General features: G+C 48.2%; 1 protein-coding gene across 1 annotated transcript in view; it reads right to left on the bottom strand.

The window, feature by feature from the left end:
- Positions 1 to 21,539, bottom strand: part of LOC308149636 (kinesin-1 heavy chain-like) — a gene marked incomplete at its 5' end in the record, with an annotated part of 32,738 nt that extends 11,199 nt beyond the window's left edge. The window contains 15 exons of the mRNA XM_080522517.1: positions 1 to 76; positions 1,141 to 1,347; positions 2,157 to 2,225; positions 2,391 to 2,578; positions 3,139 to 3,287; positions 6,295 to 6,440; positions 7,401 to 7,505; positions 8,011 to 8,135; positions 8,412 to 8,499; positions 9,395 to 9,450; positions 10,587 to 10,635; positions 10,917 to 11,021; positions 11,230 to 11,303; positions 11,846 to 11,933; positions 21,411 to 21,539. The exon at positions 1 to 76 is cut by the window's left edge and continues 68 nt beyond it. Of these exons, the coding sequence (XP_080378643.1) occupies positions 1 to 76; positions 1,141 to 1,347; positions 2,157 to 2,225; positions 2,391 to 2,578; positions 3,139 to 3,287; positions 6,295 to 6,440; positions 7,401 to 7,505; positions 8,011 to 8,135; positions 8,412 to 8,499; positions 9,395 to 9,450; positions 10,587 to 10,635; positions 10,917 to 11,021; positions 11,230 to 11,303; positions 11,846 to 11,933; positions 21,411 to 21,539 (1,654 nt within the window). The remainder of the gene's footprint in view (positions 77 to 1,140; positions 1,348 to 2,156; positions 2,226 to 2,390; positions 2,579 to 3,138; positions 3,288 to 6,294; positions 6,441 to 7,400; positions 7,506 to 8,010; positions 8,136 to 8,411; positions 8,500 to 9,394; positions 9,451 to 10,586; positions 10,636 to 10,916; positions 11,022 to 11,229; positions 11,304 to 11,845; positions 11,934 to 21,410) is intronic.
- Positions 21,540 to 22,547: the final 1,008 nt, after the last annotated feature.

The following is a 22,547-nucleotide window of genomic DNA, read 5'->3' on the forward strand; positions in this document are numbered from 1 at the left end:
CTGTCACCCTCTTCTTCTGGTGGTTGGTCATCTCCTTCAGCTTCTGCAGCTCTGAGTCGATGGACGACAACACACTCTAGGGGGGGGAGGGAGGGAGAGAGAGAGAGAGAGAGAGAGAGAGAGAGAGAGAGAGAGAGAGAGAGAGAGAGAGAGAGGGAGGGAGGGAGGGAGGGAGGGAGGGAGGGAGAGAGAGAGTGAGAGAGACGGGGAGAGAGAGAGAAAGAGAGAAAGGGAGAGAGAAATATCAGAAATGTACAAACAAAAACAACTTCCACGGATGGATGTATGACAGAGGAGTGAAGAGGTCCAGGTTTGATATGCAGAACCTCATAGAAGAATGTGATTTAACTGTCAGGACTGACGGTAAACAATCGAGACAAATAAGATGCAGTGAAAATCCTCCCTGTTAGATTCAAGAGGAGCATCACAATGCTAAGACACAGAGGAAGGTCATGGGTGTGTGTGTCACAGAAAGGTCATTCTAACGTTTGTCTTAATCGGTGCAGCCGAGTGTGTGTGTGTGTGTGTGTGTGTGTGTGTGTGTGTGTGTGTATGTATGTGTGTGTGTGTGTGTGTCAAACAGAGAAAGGTCAATCAAAGGCTTTTCTTCATGGGTGCAACCAAGTGAGTGTGTGTGTATCCGTCAGTGTGTGTATCCGTCGGTCCGTGTGCGAGCGGGTGTTTCACACAGACAACGGTCATTCAAAGGTTCGTCTTCATGTGTGCAGCCAAGTGTGTGTGTGTGAGTGTGTGTGTGTATCCGTGTGTGTATGTGCGCGCCACACAGAGAAAGGTCAATCAATGCTTTGTCTTCATGGGTGCAGCCAAGTTTGTGTGTGTGTCCGTGACAAGTCTTCAGGAATGTCTCCCGTCATCTCACCTGACTTCTGGTTGAGCTCGACACTGTGTGTGTGCGTGCGTGTGTGAGTGTGAGTGTGAGTGTGAGTGTGAGTGTTTGTGTGTGTGTGAGTGTGTGTGTGAGTGAGTGTGAGTGTGTGTGTGAGTGTGTGTGTGTGTGTGTGTGTGTGTGTGTGTGTGTGTGTGAGTGTGTGAGTGTGTGAGTGTGAGTGTGAGTGTGAGTGTGTGTGTGAGTGTATATCTCCCACTAAACATGTGTGTGGTCTCCCCCGGCCGTCTCACCGACTTCTGGTTCAGCTCGTCGCTGAGCGCCTCGTACTCCCGGGTCTTGTCCTCCACCTCCTGGCTCTTCTGGTCGTAGTTGACGGCCAGCTCCTCCAGGGCCTGCAGCACCTCCTTCACCTCCTCCTTGGACGCCTCGTTCTCCGCCTGCAGCCGGTTCAGCTCCCCCTGGAGGTTGTCGTGGTCGCGGCGCGACGATCCCAGCAGCTAGGAGGTCAGAGGTCAGGATCGCTTTTATTCCATCCCCCAAGTACACAAACGTTCAATTCTTTGGCTTGATGAGGCAGGGGTGAACAGTGATATACGTAACCAAAGCCACCCTGACACCTGATCCTGCACAATGACGAGAGGTCTGTTATGTAACATACACACCCACACACACACCACAACAACAACAACCAACACCTCTGCTGGTGCCACTGGAGGACAGCAACACCAGATCAGGGTCATGGGAGGTCATCCCTGGGTGAGGCTGCTGCTAAACATACCTCTTAACCCTAACCCTCTAAACATACCCCTCTACCCCCTTCCTCTAAACATACCCCTCTACCCCTTCCTCTAAACATACCCCTTCCTCTAAACACACCCCTTCCTCTAAACATACCCCTCTACCCCTTCCTCTAAACATACCCCTCCTCTAAACATACCCCTCTACCTCCTCCTCTAAACATACCCCTCTACCCCTTCCTCTAAACATACCCCTCCTCTAAACATACCCCTCTACCTCCTCCTCTAAACATACCCCTCTACCCCTTCCTCTAAACAGACCCCTCTACCTCCTCCTCTAAACATACCCCTCTACCCCTTCCTCTAAACAGACCCCTCTACCCAATGGGAAATTCATCACCCGTCACCTAAAACAACAGATGGTCTGCACCAAGGACAACGTCCATAAACTGTGTTTCTGCTCGGAAAAAGGTTGTTATGCCTTCCGGCTTGAACGCCCTTTTTCTGGAGCCAACGTGTGTGAGTGTGTGTGTGTGTGTGTGTGTGTGTGTGTGTGTGTGTGTGTTCACCTCCTCCTGGTCCAGCATCTGTTGCTTCAGCTTCTCAGCCAGCTGGCTCTGCTGGTTGATCTCATCATCCTGGACAGAGACACACAAAACTTTATTAACATTTAAATGAGGGACAGGGAGACATGCAACTTTATTAACATTTAAATGAGGGACAGGGAGGCATGCAACTTTATACACACACACACACACACACACACACACACACACACACACCCCTCACCCCTCACCCCTCACCTTATCATCCAGCTGTTTGTAGAGCTTGGCCATCTCCGCCTCACACTTGCCCTTCTCGGCGTCGGTCAGCCGGACCCCCGGGACGTTGGGCGTGGAGGCGGCCTTGTCGTTGGGGACGTTGTCCAGGGCCAGCACCTCGGCGTTGGCCTTCTCCTTGTCAAACTGCTCCTCCACCGGCACACTCTCACCTGCAGGGGGCAGCGTGGACACACGGGCACGTCACACGGAAGGACAGGCAAACACTAGACAGGCACAGAACAGGGCTGGCGTGTGTGTGTGTGTGAGTCTGTGTGTGCGTGTGCGTGTGCGAGTAATCAACATGATGACTATTTGGATGAACTGGGGGAGAAAGGAGAGAAGGAAGTGGAGTCTTTTCACTCTGTAAATGTAAATGGTCTCCAGAGATGGAAGCCAGCTGAGATGACACCATGACTGAGGTGAGGAGGTGAGGACATCAACCCCTGCCTAACCCTAACCCCTACCTAACGCCTGACCCTAACCCCTACCTAACGCCTGACCCTAACCCCTACCTAACGCCTGACCCTAACCCCTACCTGACCCCTACCTAACCCTGACCCTAACCCCTACCCTAACGCCTGACCCTAACCCCTACCCAACGCCTGACCCTAACCTCTACCTAACGCCTGACCCTAATCCCTACCTGACCCCTACCTAACCCTGACCCCTACCTAACCCCTGACCCTCACCCCTACCTAACCCTGACCCCTACCTAACCCCTGACCCTCACCGTTCCTCCAACGCATCAGCTCGTTCTCCAGCCAGGTGACGGTGTTCCTCAGGGTCTTGTTCTTCTCCTTCTCTCTTTCATACTTCTTCTTCCACTGCTCTGCTGTCAGCTCCACATTCACACACACCGTGTTCTTGATGGTCTTCGCTCTGGACAGAGACACACACACACACACACACACACACACACACACATTCACAACTAGGCCAATACCCTTTCCTCCCCTCTACCTATTTTAACGTCAGTTTGTTCTCTAACAGCCGAGACCAAACTGCCCCAGTTTTACAATGTTGTGAAACGCAGTGACTCACAACTGTAGTAAACGATCTTGCAAACTCGACAAATTTCCCACGGGAAACAACATTTTCTGCTAAGAACGTAAGAAAGTCATCCAACTAGCAAGAAAGCAAATGACAACAAAGCTAACCGTCAACAGGATTGCCGTGGACAGCTCAGTATCGTCTTAAGATTGAAAGCTAAGATTTGACATGTTGAATCTTGGAGACACGACAGGGGAGACCTTTCTAAAACTGGGTCATTTCTGGGTTCAGTTTCACAAAGGCTTTGTAGCTGAGGGAGGACTTTATCTCTTTGGAAAACCCCAGGCCCACATGTCTCCTAGACCCGCAAAGTTATTACATTTTATTAGTTCACACGCAGAAGATTGACCTTTAAACATTGATTTCACAATGGTTACTCCCAAGAGGCTTTGCGGTGGGGTCGTGGGGAGAAATTAAGTCCTGCTTCAGCCAAGAGGCCGTCAGTAAACCGACCCCTGATCAATAAAACACCGTTCTAAAACCTCCAAAACCTCCGCGTCTCATCCGGCTCCAAGTATCTGTTCACTGTCAATCCCCTTTGGTCGTCTATTGCCTTGTAAATATCAAAATGTAATAAAAATGCAGGTCATAAAAACTATAAAAATAAACGCCTTTCACACATGGGAAGGCTTTTACGAGTCACCACCTGGAGAAAGGCCCGTCATTAAGGCTGTTAGTTATGAGCCCGGAGCAGGTGTTCCAGCCAATCAGAGCTCAGCTAAGAATAGCGCGTTTTCAATGGACTGTTTTTAGTTTAAATCAATGTGTTACCCTTTCTGTTAATGGACTCACAGCCCTAGAAGAGCCTCTTTGAAGAGGTAATAAACCACAGCATTGAATATTGTGACACGGTGGTTCGATCTTCGCTCTGGAGATAATTCATAAAAAGAAAATCAATAAATAAACACACTATTTACAGAAAGGACCACTACCTCGTAAAAGCCCCAGTGGTTATGAATGGGCCAGTAGGCAAAGCATGTCGGAGCTCAAAACATTGATTCCTTTATATCACAAGCTAGACCCCCCCCCCCCCCCCCCCCCCCCAACCCCTTCAAAAACAAGACGATAGAACCCAAGGGTTTTAATCTGATCAATAAAATATGTGTCGTGTATCTGACAGGGTAGTGTGTATGTGACAGGGTAGTGTGTATGTGACAGGGTAGTGTGTATGTGACAGGCTAGTGTGTATGTGACAGGGTAGTGTGTATGTGACAGGGTAGTGTGTATGTGACAGGGTAGTGTGTATGTGACAGGGTAGTGTGTATGTGACAGGGTAGTGTGTATGTGACAGGGTAGTGTGTATGTGACAGGGTAGTGTGTATGTGACAGGGTAGTGTGTATGTGACAGGGTAGTGTGTATGTGACAGGGTAGTGTGTATGTGACAGGGTAGTGTGTATGTGACAGGGTATATCTGATTTCTCTCCCAGGCAGACACCGAAAAATTAATGCATGCGTTTGTTACTAGTAGGCTAGATTACTGTAATGCTCTCCTGACAGGTCTCCCCCAAAAAATGATTAATAGACTACAAATGGTTCAGAATGCTGCTGCTCGTGTCCTTACTAGGACCAAACGAAGAGCGCACATCACACCTGTCTTGAGATCACTACACTGGCTCCCTGTCAGTTATAGAATAGACTTTAAGATCCTTTTACTAGTCTATAAATCACTCCACTGCGATGCGCCCAATTACATGGTGGACATGCTCATAAGATACACACCAGCTAGACCCCTAAGGTCTAGTGGCACGGAACTTTTAATAGTGCCAGAAGCTAGGACTAAGAGATTTGGAGGATCAGCTTTTAGCATATATGCTCCTAGATTGTGGAACACCCTACCTGAGGGCTTGAGGTTGTCTAAAACTCAGGAAATGTTTAAGCGAGACCTCAAAACCTACTTATTCAATGTCGCCTTTTGCTACTAAGGGGAAACATTGGACATTATAGAACTAGGATCACTAGGCCATTACACCATACTCGTGTTTTGAGATTTGTGTTGACAGGAAAAAGGACCTGGGTGCTGATGAGGCACTGTCAGCTCCCAGTAGCACCTAGAGCAGTACTGGAATCGGTACCAGGATGTACCTGGACCACCATCAGGTTGTATTGCTGTCATCTTTATTGTGTTGTTGCATCATAACTGCGCTTAAGATTCTCTTTTGGCAGGACCTGTGCCCATGCTGGATGCAGAACGATGCAGATATAACACTACATTTATGGACAGTGTGTACGCCGATAATATGCATGGAACTTTTCCTGGATACATGGTGTACAGGTTTTTCGCCCTTGCTTGCTTGCTTTGCGCCGGTGGTCCTTGGGCCTCCCCTTGGGGGCCCCCGGCTGCCCCGTGTGCCTGGTCTGTTCCGCCGCCGGGGCACCTGCTTGGCCGTCCTTGTGCGGGGCCTTTGTGGTCTGTGCTTGCTTTTGCTGGGCCGGGTGTGCTGGTGGTGGGGCGGGCTGGGTGTGTGGGGCGGCGGGGGCTCCCCGGGGGGGGGGGCCCACCGCTGGGTGCTGGTAGGCAAACTGTCTAGTAGTTGCTCTATGTGTAGAGGGCTGCAAGGGAATCTTCCTGGCTACATAGTGTACATGTTTTTACTTTTGCCTGCTTGCGGCTCTGTCAGTATTGATTGATTGATTGATTGATTGATTGACTGAGAATGTTCATTATGTGAAGCGCATTGAGTTGCATCTTGTAAGAAATGCGCTATACAAATACAATTTTATTTGAATTTGATTTTGACAGGGTAGTGTGTATCTGACAGGGTAGAGTGTATCTGACAGGGTAGTGTGTTGTGACGGTGGGGGGGGTCGGTTGAGACCCAGGGGTCATGACCTCACCTCTGTCCGAACATGAGGGTCGACTTGGTCTCGCACTCGTTGTAGGAGGAGGGGGAGCAGCAGATGACGATGGTGGTCCGACAGTTCCCCCCCAAGGAGTCCTGCAGGATACGGGTCATCTTGCTGTCGCGATACGGGATGTAGTTCTGGAGGACGGCGAGGAGATGGGACGGAGACGTTAGGACAGAGAACCTCCCAACACCTTCTAGAACGTACCGTTTCCCTGTTACCAACACATCTGACCCCCTCTGACTGCACCTTGAGGTCTCCTATAAACATTTCTCTGGGTCACGAGTCCGTCCCCAAACGACCTCCTCTAAACATACCCCTCTACCCCCTCCTATAAACATACCCCTCTACCCCTCCTCTAAACATACCCCTCTACCCCTTCCTCTAAACATACCCCTCTACCCCCTCCTCTAAACATACCTCTCTACCCCCTCCTCTAAACATACCCCTCTACCCCTCCTCTAAACATACCCCTCTACCCCCTCCTCTAAACATACCCCTCTACCCCCTCCTCTAAACATACCCCTCTACCCCCTCCTCTAAACATACCCCTCTACCTCCTCCTATAAACATACCCCTCTACCCCCTCCTCTAAACATACCCCTCTACCTCCTCCTATAAACATACCCCTCTACCCCCTCCTCTAAACATACCCCTCTACCCCCTTCCTCTAAACATACCCCTCTACCCCCTTCCTCTAAACATACCCCTCTACCCCTCCTCTAAACATACCCCTCTACCCCCTCCTCTAAACATACCCCTCTACCTCCTCCTCTAAATGTACCCCTCTACCCCCTCCTCTAAACATACCCCTCTACCCCCTCCTCTAAACATACCCCTCTACCCACTCCTCTACACATCCCCCCTCTGCCCCGTGGGAAATTCATCACCCATCAACCAAAACAACAGATGGTCTACTCTGCACCCAAGGACAACGTCGATAAAACTGTTTCTGTTTCTGCTCTGAAAAAGTGATGAGTTACGCCTCCCAGAGGTGGACGAGAGACGGACAGAGGGGGGGGGGTCTTCTTTTGGGCGTGGCGTTCATAGGTCGTAACACGCTTCATAAAGAGAGCGTCTGATTGGATGAGACTCACAGATCCTTCGGCCAGGGCCGAGATGACGTTCCCCAGCGAGGACAGGGACTTGTTGATGTTCTTGGCCTCGTCCAGGACGGCCCCCTCCGCTCCCGTCTTACTGACCTGAGGACAGGAGAGGAGAGGAGAGGAGGAGCGCCGGTTAGAGGGACTAGGAGGGACCGGAGCACCCACATAGAGACACTGGTGTGTGACTGGGCAGAGAGATTTAGAAAAGAGAGAGAGGGAGAGAGAGAGAGAGGGAGGGAGCGAGCGAGGGGAGGGAGGGAGAGAGAGGGGAGGGAGAGAGGGAGGGTAGATAGAGAAGAAAAGAGAGAGAGGTAGAGAAGAAAAGAGAGAGAGATGTGTATTTGTATTATGTGCTTGTTCTTTGTTTCTATTCATGTGGGAGCAGCACTGTGAACAGCCCAAGACAAACTTCCCTACGGCAGCAATAAAGTTGATCTTATCTTAGAGAGAGAGAGAGAGAGAGAGAGAGAGACACAGAGAGACAGAGAGACAGAGAGAGAGAGTAGCAGAGACAAAGGGCAGGGTGCGACAGGGGGGTGACATCATGAAGGCTCCGGGTCACACCAGGAACAGGACGTGCGACCAAATAAGGGCGTGTCACCTTTTCACTTCCTGCCAGGTCGACGAGGTACAGCTTGCCGCTGAGCTTGTGCTCTGTGGCGGTGTTCTCCTGCTTGACGTTGATCTGGAAGATACTGTGGCTCCTGGAGCTGTGCTCGTTCATGTCTACCACACACAGGACAACACCGCACGTCAGGGAGCAGCTCTGGGCCGTTATGATAACACACGGAAGCAGGCGTACGTGACAGACATATACACACACACGCATGGATACACACACACACACACACGCATGGATATATACACACACACACACACACGCACACAGACAAACAGAGAGAGACAAACAGAGTCACATGGACACGCACGTGCGCGCACACACACACTTAAACACACACACACACACACACACACACTAGCTGCAGCCTAGCGGTCTCTTACTTGTAACTGCTACATGTCTGTTCGATTTGCCTTCGTCGATGGTGTCCATCACCTCCTCTGGACTGCACACAAACCTCTCCGTGCATCCCTGGGGACCAATCAGAACAGAGGACGGGTTAACGAGACACTGGGGCGTCTTCAGACTAAGAGAGGTCGATCTGGAGTTTCAGTGTGGATGGTAACTGTAACTATGTGGGAGAGGGTGCGGAGCATGTCAACAGATATGTCCATTTGGTAAATGGACTGACTTATATAGCGCCTTTATCCAAAGCGCTTTACAACAGCCTCTCATTCACCCTTTCGCACACACATTCACACACCAATGGCGGCAAGCTACCATGCAAGGCACCGGCCAGCTCACTGGGAGCAATTTGGGGTTCAGTGTCTTGCCCAAGGAGACTTCGACTATGTGGCCAGCCGGGGCTCGAACCGCCGATCTGCCAACCTTGCGATCATTAGACAGCGGCTCTACCTCCTGCGCCACAGCCGCCCCATTTCATGATGCTGGTAGACTTCACTATGATCCCTCAAAACCCATCTTCTTAAACTAGTTGTATTGTTGTTTTTACTGACTGTGGTGCTTTTGTTTGACTTTTTAATTCTCTATCTATGCTTGTTCTCTCAATGAAATGGAGTGTCTGAGTACTGAGAAAATCGCTATACAAAATGGCATTATTGCATTATTATATTATTATCTAGAAAAAAAAGATTAAAAAAAAGAATCTAGTTTTTTAGAACTTACAGAAGGGAAAGAAACTATATTTTAGAGGAGGGTCTTACAGACAGACACCTCTGCTAACCAATCACAAGTTTGGGTAGGCGGGGTTCAGAAGGAAATGGAGGAATCAGAGGAGGAATAGCGACAGCAGGATTTCCTGTGTACACGTCCCTCCCCTTTCCATCTATAGGACCCGGAAGCCAATCGCTGAGCAGACGGTCGGACGGGAGCGTGTGTGATTGGTGGGAGACGATGGTGGACTCACCTTGACGTAGGGGACTCTGTTCTTGTCCTCGTGCACCGACAGGTTGGTCTTAGAGACTGGAGGGGAGAGGGAGGGGGAGGGAGGGAGGGAGAGCAGGGGAGAGGGAGAGAGATAAGGAGAGGGAGAGAAAAGTAAGAGAAACATTAGGAGACATGGTCAATAACACTTTAGGGCCTTGGTCCAATCAATGGTTCATGTGAGGTCAGGGCTTGCATCAACGAAGGGAGAAAGGAAGGAAATATTCTGACAGTATTGGAACAGTGCCTAAGGCCAGTTCTAATAATTTAATAATTTTGCCATTTAGCAGACGCTTTTATCCAAAGCGACTTACAATTACGAATTACAGGGACATTCCCCCTGGAGTAACTGAGGGCTAAGTGCCTTACCCAAGGGCACACTAGCAGTGGTGTGGCTTCAGGCGGGATTTGAACTCACAACCTTCCGATCACAAGTCCAACTCACTATCCACTAGACCACCACTACCCCTTTGTTCTCTCTCTCTCTCTCCTTCTATCTCTCTCTCTCTTCCTAGTGCTGTCTCTTTCTCTACAGCACAAACACTAACAACATGGGTGGTTTACACTTCATCCTGAATCTAGATTCTAGTTGTTTGTTCTGTGTGTGTGTGTGTGTGTGTGTGTGTGTGTGTGTGTGTGTGTGTGTGTGTGTGTGTGTGTGTGCTCATCGGTGTGAAACCAAACCCTCCCTCCGGGTGAGAGACATTTACATAACCGTTCTAGCCGGAGAGGATGATGAACAGATACAGCGTGTTTGTTTGCCGTATCGCTCTACAGACGGACATTCTCTCTTCTCAGTCCAAACACTGGAGCCAGACCGCTAATGGTTCTATCAGCCACCAGCAGCGGGAGTGACCTCCGCCCACGTCCTGTCTCTAACGAGGCGGTTCATTAACGAGCTCCGACGATTGTGATGCAAACGAGCCAATTACCCACTCACCGGTACCGCTAAGAGCCGGGGAGGGGGGGGGGGGAAATATCACTCTGTTTGTTTCTACCGATGGAGGTCGACGCCAGAGGACGGGGGCTCGCTGGAATAGACGGAACGGAATGAGAAACGGCATCAAATCGTGCGTTTGAAGCGGTTCCTCATTCCGTTCCACGCGTGATTATGAGCCCCCCCCCCCCCCCCCGTTGACCTCCAAACGCTGTCCGCCATCGCTGGTACGACTTACCGTCCAGAAGGTCCCGAATCTTGTCCAAGTAAATTTCAAAATATGAAACCTGAAGAAGAAGAAGGAAAAGAAAAGGACAAAAATCTCATTAGCAGGCATCCAACCGAGTGACGCATCTTCAAGAGTTTTGAGAACATGCGGGGGGGGGTTTCTGGGCGTCTTTGAACGAGGTCAAATCGAAGTCAGCAAATAGGCTAGCCGATTGAGAGGCTGATGATGATTTTAAATTGGGAATGAAAACGGTAAACAGGTGGTGATGAATGGATATACTGACCCTGTGACCTCTCAACCTATCTTGATATAGAACTCAGAAGTGACCTCTCAACCTACCTTAATGTGGAACTCCAGGTTCTCGTCCATGGAGTAGATGTAGTTGAAGATGTCCTGCACGATCCTGGGGATGATGCCCATCCCATCTGTGTCATGGAGGTTACCCTGGCGACAGACAGGAACCAGAACATTAGCATAACAGTGGGGCGGGGGACGACGACGACGACATGGGTATTTCTTATTTCTTGAAAGGGTCATTTATTATTTTGGAGTTTGATAGAGAATCTTGTTAACTAATATCAGTATACATGAACACATTTTCTATCAAAACAACATTTTAATACAACAACAACAACAACAACAACAGCCTCACCTCCATTGTGTGTGTTTTGCCAGATGACGTCTGCCCATACGCAAATATTGTCCCGTTGTACCCCTCCAAAACATCTGGAAGAGAACAGACCGTCACTGCAAAGTCTTCTCTCCTCCATATCGACTTCCTCTTTTCATTTCACTTCCTCCATCCTGGTCCTGACACAGAACAAGCTCAAATGGTGGAGAAAACGGGTTTGTCCATCCATACAGGTTTGTGGACAGTGACACAGGTCCTGGAGAGCCACAGTGGGTCCAGGTTCTTGTCCCAGCCTGGTATCACACCTGACTGAACTAATCAACTGATCTACAAAACCTTGATGAGCTGAGTCAGGTGTGTCAGTGCTGTGCTGGAGCACAAAGCCTGCAGTACTGCAGCTCTCCACCAGGACCAGCATTGAGGGTCACTGGCCGAGTAGGTTTGTCTGTCAGGGGAGGTAGAAATTGGAGGACGGGCTCATTGTAATGCATGGAATGGGAGTTTGATACTGTTCCTCATTCCGTTCCATGCATTACAATGAGCCCGTCCTCCGATTTCTCCCTCCACCAGCCTGCCCATGGATATTAACCCACATTGACAGTATTCTTCATGAATGCCATGAGGAGAGAGAGCTCACCTTTGACGATCTTCTGGGCGCAGGCGTTGTAGACCTGCTCTTGTGTCGTGTTGGACCCGAAGACTCGGTCAAACTGGAACGGTTTGCCCTGGGGGGGAGGGATGGAGAGAGAGAGAACATGGACATTAGAAACAAGTGAAGTACCATCAACAAAATAGCACTCAAATAGACAGCTGCTTATATTCCTATCCTATGTCCTCTTGAAAGCAGACACTCAGCAGTAGACCTGCCTGTGATTGGCCAGAGAGCTGAGGTAGACCTGTCAGTGATTGGCCAGAGCTGATGTAGACCTGTCAGTGATTTGCCCCTCCCCCTCCTCCTCCCCCACTAGGAAAAGGTATGGTGACACACTACAGTCTCCACTTACTGTCGCTGTGGATCTATCTATCCATTCTCATCTAACTAATCTCTCTATCTATCCATTCTCATCTAACTAATCTCTCTATCTATCCATTCTTCTATCCTGGAAGAGCTGTACAACACACGCTGTCTCAGGAAGGCCTCCAAGATCTCCAGGGACCCAACCCACCCTGGGTACGAACACTTTACCCGGCTGCCCTCGAAAAGGCGGTTCAGGACCTTGGCCGCAAGGACAAACAGACTGAAGAACAGCTTCTACCACAGGGCCGTCCAGGCCCTGAACACAGCAAAGACCTAGGTTCTGGGCCCTGGACAGTCTGGACGGATTGATGGCAGCTGCTGGACTGAAAAGATCAGGTGCAGTGCTGAGGCACAAATATGTACATTTCAAGCCTGCAAACTGTAACACTTTAAATAAATGTGCAATAACACTATTGTGCAATATGACAACCCTAGTCGTCTATCTGTACAGTATAGTATAGTGGATAGTGTACATAGCCTTTATTTATGTAAACCAGCTCCTTCCCTTCTTGTGATTTTTTTTTTTTTTTTTTAAGTGTTTTTTTTTTCTTTCCTAACACCAGGGGAGCCACCCCTCCTAAATGTCGTTGTTTGGTACCTGTAATGTAGCAATGACAATAAAGACCATTCACATTCACATTCACATTCTCATCTACCTAACCTCTGTCTATCCATTCTCATCTAACTAACCTCTATCTGTCCATTCTCATCTACCTAACCTCTCTGTCTATCCATTCTCATCTACCTAACCTCTATCTATCCATTCTCATCTACCTAACCTCTATCTGTCCATTCTCATCTACCTAACCTCTATCTATCCATTATCATCTAACTAATCTCTCTATCGATCCATTCTCATCTACCTAACCTCTGTCTATCCATTCTCATCTAACTAACCTCTCTGTCTATCCATTCTCATCTAACTAACCTCTGTCTATCCATTCTCATCTACCTAACCTCTGTCTATCCATTCTCATCTAACTAATCTCTGTCTATCCATTCTCATCTAACTAACCTCTGTCTATCCATTCTCATCTACCTAACCTCTATCTGTCCATTCTCATCTACCTAACCTCTATCTATCCATTATCATCTAACTAATCTCTCTATCGATCCATTCTCATCTACCTAACCTCTGTCTATCCATTCTCATCTAACTAACCTCTCTGTCTATCCATTCTCATCTAACTAACCTCTGTCTATCCATTCTCATCTACCTAACCTCTGTCTATCCATTCTCATCTAACTAATCTCTGTCTATCCATTCTCATCTAACTAACCTCTGTCTATCCATTCTCATCTACCTAACCTCTCTGTCTATCCATTCTCATCTACCTAACCTCTATCTATCCATTCTCATCTAACTAACCTCTATCTATCCATTCTCATCTACCTAACCTCTATCTATCCATTCTCATCTAACTAATCTCTCTATCCATTCTCATCTAACTAACCTCTATCTATCTATTCTCATCTAACTAACCTCTATCTATCTATTCTCATCTAACTAACCTCTATCTATCTATTCTCATCTAACTAACCTCTGTCTATCCATTCTCATCTACCTAACCTCTCTATCTATCTATTCTCATCTAACTAATCTCTCTATCCATTCTCATCTAACTAACCTCTATCTATCTATTCTCATCTAACTAATCTCTCTCTCTGTCCATTCTCATCTAACTAATCTCTCTATCTATCCATTCTCATCTACCTAACCTCTGTCTATCCATTCTCATCTAACTAATCTCTCTGTCTATCCATTCTCATCTAACTAATCTCTCTGTCTATCCATTCTCATCTAACTAATCTCTCTGTCTATCCATTCTCATCTAACTAATCTCTCTGTCTATCCATTCTCATCTAACTAATCTCTCTGTCTATCCATTCTCATCTAACTAATCTCTCTGTCTATCCATTCTCATCTAACTAATCTCTCTGTCTATCCATTCTCATCTAACTAATCTCTCTGTCTATCCATTCTCATCTACCTAACCTCTGTCTATCCATTCTCATCTAACTAACCTCTGTCTATCCATTCTCATCTACCTAACCTCTGTCTATCCATTCTCATCTACCTAACCTCTGTCTATCCATTCTCATCTAACTAACCTCTGTCTATCCATTCTCATCTACCTAACCTCTGTCTATCCATTCTCATCTACCTAACCTCTCTGTCTATCCATTCTCATCTACCTAACCTCTGTCTATCCATTCTCATCTAACTAACCTCTCTATCTATCCATTCTCATCTACCTAACCTGTCTGTCTGTCTGTCTGTCTGTCTGTCCAACACTCACATACGGCCCTCGCTCCACAGCCCCACCCCCCCCCACCCTGGTACCCTGTCTACACCCTGTCTGTCTGTCTACCTACAGGTTACATTGTCTATGCAGCAGCAGCACTGAGAAAGTGAAGGACGGGCTGATCTAACAGTTGACAGTGTAATAAACTAAAACGGTGGGTTCGACTCCAGATGCTTCCTCTGTGGAGCTCCTATCAGCCCCTGGGCAAGGTGTGTCCCTGTGTTGATTTTCTACCTCCCGCCTGCCTGCCTCCCCCTGGGCTCTGGCCAAAACACCAGGCTCGTCCTTCTACTGTGCCGGTCCAGCATCAGCTGATCACACCGGTTAGTCACATGACACGATGGCATCAGGACACAGCGAGCCACAAGCCAGACCGATAGACTGCCACTGGGGCAGAGGACACAGTCCAGACCAACCACTCCTTCACTAACCGTAACGGGTGCACACCTCAAGGTCAAAGTCCAACTTGTTGTGAGTCGTTTTGGATAAAGGCGTCTGCTAAATGTTAACGACATGTACAAAAATGAAATGTCACGGTTCAGCGGGTTCACATGATTCACAAAGACAGTGGCCTAGTTTGTTTTGGAGCACTGCATTCTGGGTAGCAGCTACTATGCAATAGGATACCGGCCACCTGAATCCCCTGCTTCACAATCATAGTGTGGACATATTGCTGTCGCTCACTTTCGCTCTCCTATTTCCTTCTCCCTTTCTTCTTCTTCTTCTTCTTCTTCATCCTCCTCCTCTTCTCTCTCTCTACCTCACCCTCTTCATCCTCCCTCATCTTCTCCTTCCATCCTCCCCTCACCACAACTGAAACCTTAAAGGAGGACAAACCCTGTCCCAGCCCCAGTCCTGCCCCAGTCCCTGCCTCAGTCCCTGCCCCAGTCCTTGCCCCAGCGTATGTAAATAGAGATGTCGTGACAGCAGCCTAGCCCTGACGTGGTCTCTAGCCAGGCCTCCCAGGCAGCCCCTGCTGCCCTAGTCTAGTCTAGTGTATTTAATGGGCGATGGGACAGCAGCAGCATAGCCAGATCTAGCCTGGCCCTGGGAGACTGGCTGACGTGATATCTCCCTGCACGAGGTACACAGCAGTAATGGAACCATGAATAATTCACCCATGCATGTGCTATTCTAGTCGACTCACTGCTCTCTCTCTCTCCCCCTTACTCTCTCACGCTCTCTGCCTCTCATCTGGAAGAGACTCATATAATATATATATACACATACATAGATTGATGCTTTGTCACATTGTGAGAAAAAGGTCTGACCGAATACGTTTCCGAATATGGACACGACAAAAGTGATGCGATCGCTTGAAGGAACTGTCATATATACTGTATATATTATATATATCTCTGTCTCTGTCAATGCGAGGCTGGGACTGGGGTGGGTCTCTATTCTAACAGAAGCAAAGCTGATGAGGAAGAGTCTGGTTTACTGCAGTCACTGATGTCGCTGATCATAATGATGAAGCTATGATGAAGATGAGGATGAGGAAGCTATGTTGAAGATGAGGATGAAGCTATGTTGAAGATGAGGAAGATGAAGCTATGATGAAGATGAGGATGAGGAAGCTATGTTGAAGATGAAGCTTTGAGTATGAGGACGATGAAGCCGTGAGGAGAATGAAGCTATGATGAGGATGATTATGAAGCTATGAGGATGATGAACCTCTAAGGATGAGGAAGATATGGTCACTGTGAGGAGGATGAAGCTCCTACAATATATGTATGAGGATGATGCCGTGAGGATGAAGATGATGAGGATGAGGAAGCAATGAAGACGACAAGGCGGTAAGGATGCTAGTCAGAAGCCCAGGGAGGGACTGGGAGTAGGTGAACAGACACTCCTGTCTGTCGAGGTTTCACAGAGAGCCCATGTCACACCTGAACTGTCTCACCAGGCGGAGACAGATATGAGTCAGTCACCCTAGATAACGCTAGCTAAGTGTGTCTGCAAAAACACTTGCATAATAATAACCATCAGCCCAGCCCACCCTGAGAAATCGCACAGCACCCAGTCGTCACCTCTGATTGGTGGAACAGCTGGTTGCCAGCAGAAAGACAGGGGGATTACCCCCGCTGGGGGGATAGGGCCAGAGCTGGTTAGACTATTGGGACAGTTATCACAACAACCACCAGCACCCGCACATCAACAACTAGCAGTAGAGATGGTTCGTTGACCAGGGGGGTAGGGCCAGGGGGTATTCCATCAACATTACTGAACGAAAAAAATCCAGGCTTAGATCCAGGCTTAAATCCATTTTTGTGAGAGTTCCGGTTCCCTGAATGTGGCTTAAAGGAATCGCTGCTGAGTAACCATGGCAATTTATACCTCAGAACCTAGCGGGTACGTACCAGGTTAACTGCCAAAAGACAGTTCCTTCAAGCGATCGCATCACTTTTGTCGTGTCCATATTCGGAAACGTATTCGGTCAGACCTTTTTCTCACAATGTGACAAAGCATTAAGGTATGTCTTTACTTAAGTTCCAAACAAGTTAAGAAAATTGCCACTTTCACTGTCTTCAAAAGCCAGTAGACAGACAGACAGACAGACACAGACAGACACAGACAGACAGACACAGACAGACAGATACTGGCATCAGCTCACATCACACAGCATAGCGGTAGCCTCGAGGTTAGAGAGGGCAGCTAGCAATCGGAAGGTCGCTGAGTTGCTCCCCCACCTCAGGAGGGAGCTATGGACTGTAATATGTAGCCTGTTTTTTGTCTTCACAGCTTGAACACCTCACCCAATTAGGCTAATTAACAGTAAATGCATTGTAGTTGTCATAAGTTAGCCTACACCAACATACATCTGATATTATCTAGCCTGCTAATAATATAGCTACAGTGGTGATTATAATATATAAATAATAATTTTAAAAAGTAGTAAATAAGTAGGGTAGTATAACTTTAATCTCTCAGCCATTCTTTTGCCAAGCCATCTCCCTCGCCTTGTTAATTTCGGCAGTATTTCCCTTTTTGATGATTGCTTCCTCTTTACAGCTTTCATCAAGCTCCATCAGAAGGGTTTGTTCCGCTGATGCAAAGAACACCGCTCTTGTTTTCCTTTCTTTTTCCCGTCATAGTATCCTCTTTTCGACAATCGTCTGCTCTGGGCTGCTTATTACTGCGTGCGTGCAGAGTTAGCGTTGACGAGACACGGCAACATGTTGTTAATGGAACGGCTTGAGCCTTAACTCACAGTTGACGTTAAGAGTAACCAGGCTTTTTCAATTAAGTGCTGACTTAGTTAGCGAAGTTGATGGAATACCCCACCAGAGGACAGGGCCAGAGGTGGGTGTGCTGGTTGGGCCTAGTGGAACAGTACTGTACAACAAACAACAACAACAACAACAACAACAACAACAACAACAACAACAGCAGCAGCAGCAGCAGCAGTAGTAGTAGCCTAGTGGCTGGTTAGACTGTGTATACAGTACTGTAGTTAACTGGTTAGGACTCGTGGCAATAGTACAGAACTGTAATTAACTGGGTTATCAACAAGTCTACACTACTAGTTATGGCTGGCTACTGCACTGTTATCACAACAACAACAACAACAACAACAACAACAACAACAACAACAACAACCACACATAGTGGATAGGGCTGGGCCAGTGCTGTGTGTGATGGTTAGGCCTACTGGTGGTTGGTTACTCTACTGTAGTTAGCCGATGGCTACATTACTCTCTGTATCTGGTAGCTGATGGCTGCATTACTGTCTGTATCTGCTCGCTGATGGCTGCATTACTGTCTGTATCTGATGTCTACATTACTGTCTGCATCTGCTAGCTGATGGCTACATTACTGTCTGTATCTGCTAGCTGATGGCTACATTACTGTCTGTATCTTAACAGCAGCAGCAGGAGAGGAGGTACTAGGCCCAGGTGTGGAGACGGAGATACTTTCACTGGACAAAGAAGAGCTGGGAAACATCTGGCTGCGCTTTCATTACCTCAAACAGTGGGTTAGGGTCAACAACACAGACACAGGCCTACAGGCCTAGTAGCTAGTTCCATTATGCCAGCTCACATCCACCTGCTGAACCAATAATACCCCTACTGACTTGAGGTCTGCATGGGGGGGTAGGTCTGCATCAGGGAGGCTGGTGGTGGAGGCAGATTTTGGAGGACGGGCTCGGAATGCATGGAACGGAGTTCCTGATCATCTCCACAGTCCCTGATGACATCCACAATGGCCGGTGGCGTCTACGAGAGAACGTACATTCCTACGCCCGTGAATGACGCAATCATTCCCCTTCAGCCATCGAATCTAGGCCACAACCAACATGTGCTGTAGTAGTATCCACGACCGAGATCCAGTCACAGAATAGACACACAATGGTGCCTTTGACGAGAAACAAAAACACTAGCCTGTGTTGAATGGGAGAAAATAGCCTGAAACTGTCTGGGGGTTTGCAGTGCCAATGACTTACTGTACATCAACTTCTTGCTCATTGGCCTCCTAGTTCAAAGCTTTATGGACCATTCTTCTCTTGGTTTGAAGTGAGGCGTGTTCCAAGAAAGGAATCGAAGTCCAAGACAAACAGGAGGATTTCTTGAAGAGGAAATCTAATGTTTAACCATCTTTTTGATGACTAGGGCTGGGCAGGATGTACCGCAAACCTCAGGAGGACGTCTGGATCATTTCATTCAGGCTGACATGTTAAAATATGCTTTTTTCCCCACTTTTGTACAGTAAAATCTGTTTGACAAAAGGAAAATTCATACATCACTGTGTACTCTAATACCTTCTTTTGTCATAATAAAAAGCTCCCATTATGCTTATCCGGTGTCAAGGGTCTGCATTACAAGACCACTCATTATTAGGCCAACGAAAACAAACACTACAACATAGTGCCTTTCTCCAACTCCACTTATGAGTGTAAACAGATACTAAGAGTGACAATAGGCTCTAATGCAAGTGCACTTACATGAGGAAATGTATGTCAACAAACCACCCACTAACCCTGCCCTACAAAGTCACGGTGCAGTGTTCTCTTGAAATGCTTTTGAAATCGTACACACTGAGCTAATGTACTATTTAGCCAACAAAGAAAACAACAATCTCAAATCGATGTATATAGGGGCAACTGAAAGACCATTGCTTGGACGTGGACTTGTCCACAAATTATTCGATGTGGGCCACTGGCTGGGAATAGTTCAGAGTTGTGTTTTCTCTGGTGAAGATAACTTCTCCAAAACATGATAGCCTGAGAGATAAACTAGTTGATAAAGACACAGAAGCCAATGTGAGCTTCACCATGTGTGCTGCTGCTGGGTGCATGCCTGCTGTCCAGTGTGGCTCTACCAGGCAGGAGAGGTCATCTGACAGGTTGGCTGGCCTTGCCAATGTCCAACATCAACAACCTGCTACCTACACAATACAGCGGAAATAAACTCCCGACAAGTGTTTCGGAGTGCACTGCCTGTCACTGTCAGAAATGGGCAGCCAAAGTGTTCGTGCTGTCTGACACCTGTCCTCCTGTCCTGGTAATGTGTCCGGCTAGCAGCGCTAGTAGGTGAGGGTGGACATGCTAGTAGGTGAGGGTGGACAGGCTAGTAGATGAGGGTGGACAGGCTAGTAGATGAGGGTGGACAGGCTAGTAGATGTGGGTGGACATGCGATGCTAGTAGATGAGGGTGGACATGCTAGTAGATGAGGGTGGACAGGCTAGTAGATGAGGGTGGACATGCTAGTAGATGAGGGTGGACATGCTAGTAGATGAGAGTGGACAGGCTAGTAGATGAGGGTGGACAGGCTAGTAGATGAGGGTGGACATGCTAGTAGATGAGGGTGGACAATGGACATGCTAGTAGATGAGGGTGGACATGCTAGTAGATGAGGGTGGACATGCTAGTAGATGAGGGTGGACATGCTAGTAGATGAGGGTGGACAGGCTAGTAGATGAGGGTGGACAGGCTAGTAGATGAGGGTGGACAGGCTAGTAGATGAGGGTGGACAGGCTAGTAGATGAGGGTGGACAGGCTAGTAGATGAGGGTGGACAGGCTAGTAGATGAGGGTGGACAGGCTAGTAGATGAGGGTGGGCAGGCTAGTAGATGTGGGTGGACATGCGATGCTAGTAGATGAGGGTGGACAGGCTAGTAGATGAGGGTGGACAGGCTAGTAGATGAGGGTGGACAGGCTAGTAGATGAGGGTGGACAGGCTAGTAGATGAGGGTGGACAGGCTAGTAGATGAGGGTGGACAGGCTAGTAGATGAGGGTGGACAGGCTAGTAGGTGAGGGTGGACAGGCTAGTAGATGAGGGTGGACAGGCTAGTAGATGAGGATGGACAGGCTAGTAGATGAGGGTGGGTGGACATGCTAGTAGATGAGGGTGGACAGGCTAGTAGATGAGGGTGGGTGGACATGCTAGTAGATGAGGGTGGACAGGCTAGTAGATGAGGGTGGACAGGCTAGTAGATGAGGGTGGACAGGCTAGTAGATGAGGGTGGACAGGCTAGTAGATGAGGGTGGACAGGCTAGTAGATGAGGGTGGACAGGCTAGTAGGTGAGGGTGGACAGGCTAGTAGATGAGGGTGGACAGGCTAGTAGATGAGGGTGGACAGGCTAGTAGATGAGGGTGGACATGCTAGTAGATGAGGGTGGACATGTTAGTAGATGAGGGTGGACATGCTAGTAGATGAGGGTGGACATGCTAGTAGATGAGGGTGGACAGGCTAGTAGATTAGGGTGGACAGGCTAGTAGATGAGGGTGGACAGGCTAGTAGATGAGGGTGGACAGGTCAGCGGCTGGCTAACTAACTAGCTTAATGACACTACCCGAGATCCCAAATGGCGCAGCGCGGACAGTCACAGAGGACACTCCTCCGCGAACACAGCAGGCACGCGTCAAATCAACTTACCCCGATTGTACAATTGTCTTCCCCTTGAAACTTGGCGACGTATCTGTCCCCCCTGTTCACCTCTGAGCCGTTCAGGGGTCTGAAACGGCACATCACTTTGATGGTACACTCCGCCGGTGCGTCGGCCATCTTCCACGGTTTAACGGATGAAAACTCACAACCGAATCCAGATCAGATCCCGGTGGCCCAGCCCCCTCTGTCCCACTCTGAACCGAGAAAGAGCTACACCTCCGTTCGATTTTTCAACAATAACTGCCTATTTTCTTCTAGGGGTGTGCTAAAATCACCTTCCTCTACGATATGGAAGCCATGATGCCGGTGGATCACTGGCCCCCTCCCTCCCCGGCTGTGTGTGCAGGTCTCCAATGCCCAATGACGTAATCCTTCATCCTCCGTTGTCAACACACACACCCCCACGGTGGAGAACACCAGTTTCTGCAAAGTTCATCCAGTGTCATGGAAATCATCACTTTACAATGAATATTGCATTTGGTCATTATTCTTCAAAAGAAAGGACAGATTTCTCAGGTCTTTTGAGAGAGACTTAGACATGAATCATTTATCATCATAGGCCGGTTTTATTCCCATTACATTAGACCTCATAGATAATGCATGTGTTATGAAGCAGACAGTTAGGATCGCTCCATATCCTCCCCTTACAAAATGACACCAGAAGTTACAGCACTGAAGCCTCCTCTTCGCGGGAACATTATAAATATAGCTTATATCCTTCGTTTGCAGTCATTGGTTTATATCAGGCATTAGCTCACACAGCAGATGCCACTATGGAGAAATGCCAGGATGAAGCACAAGTGTTTGAGCAGACTCCCAGTTCCCCTCCCTGGAACAACAAGGTTTCTAGATCTCTCAGCTCATTGGAATACCAGATCGACAGCTAACAACCGACTGTTGGTTTTACTAGAGGCAGTAGAAAAATGGGTGTGGTGCAGACAGTGTTGATCAGAGTAAACTACTTTCCTAGCAGTGAGTCCCCAGGTGAAGCCCCAGGCACCTTCTATTTCCCTGGGCTCCAACATGTGCTGTAGTAGGATCCACTATCAACGTCCAGTCACAGAATACACACACACAATGTTGCCTTTGACGAGAAACAGAAACACTAGCCTGTGTTGAATGGGA

Source organism: Nansenia antarctica (assembly GCF_963989245.1).
Source record: "Nansenia antarctica genome assembly, chromosome: 2".
NCBI classification, from domain to species: domain Eukaryota; kingdom Metazoa; phylum Chordata; class Actinopteri; order Argentiniformes; family Microstomatidae; genus Nansenia; species Nansenia antarctica.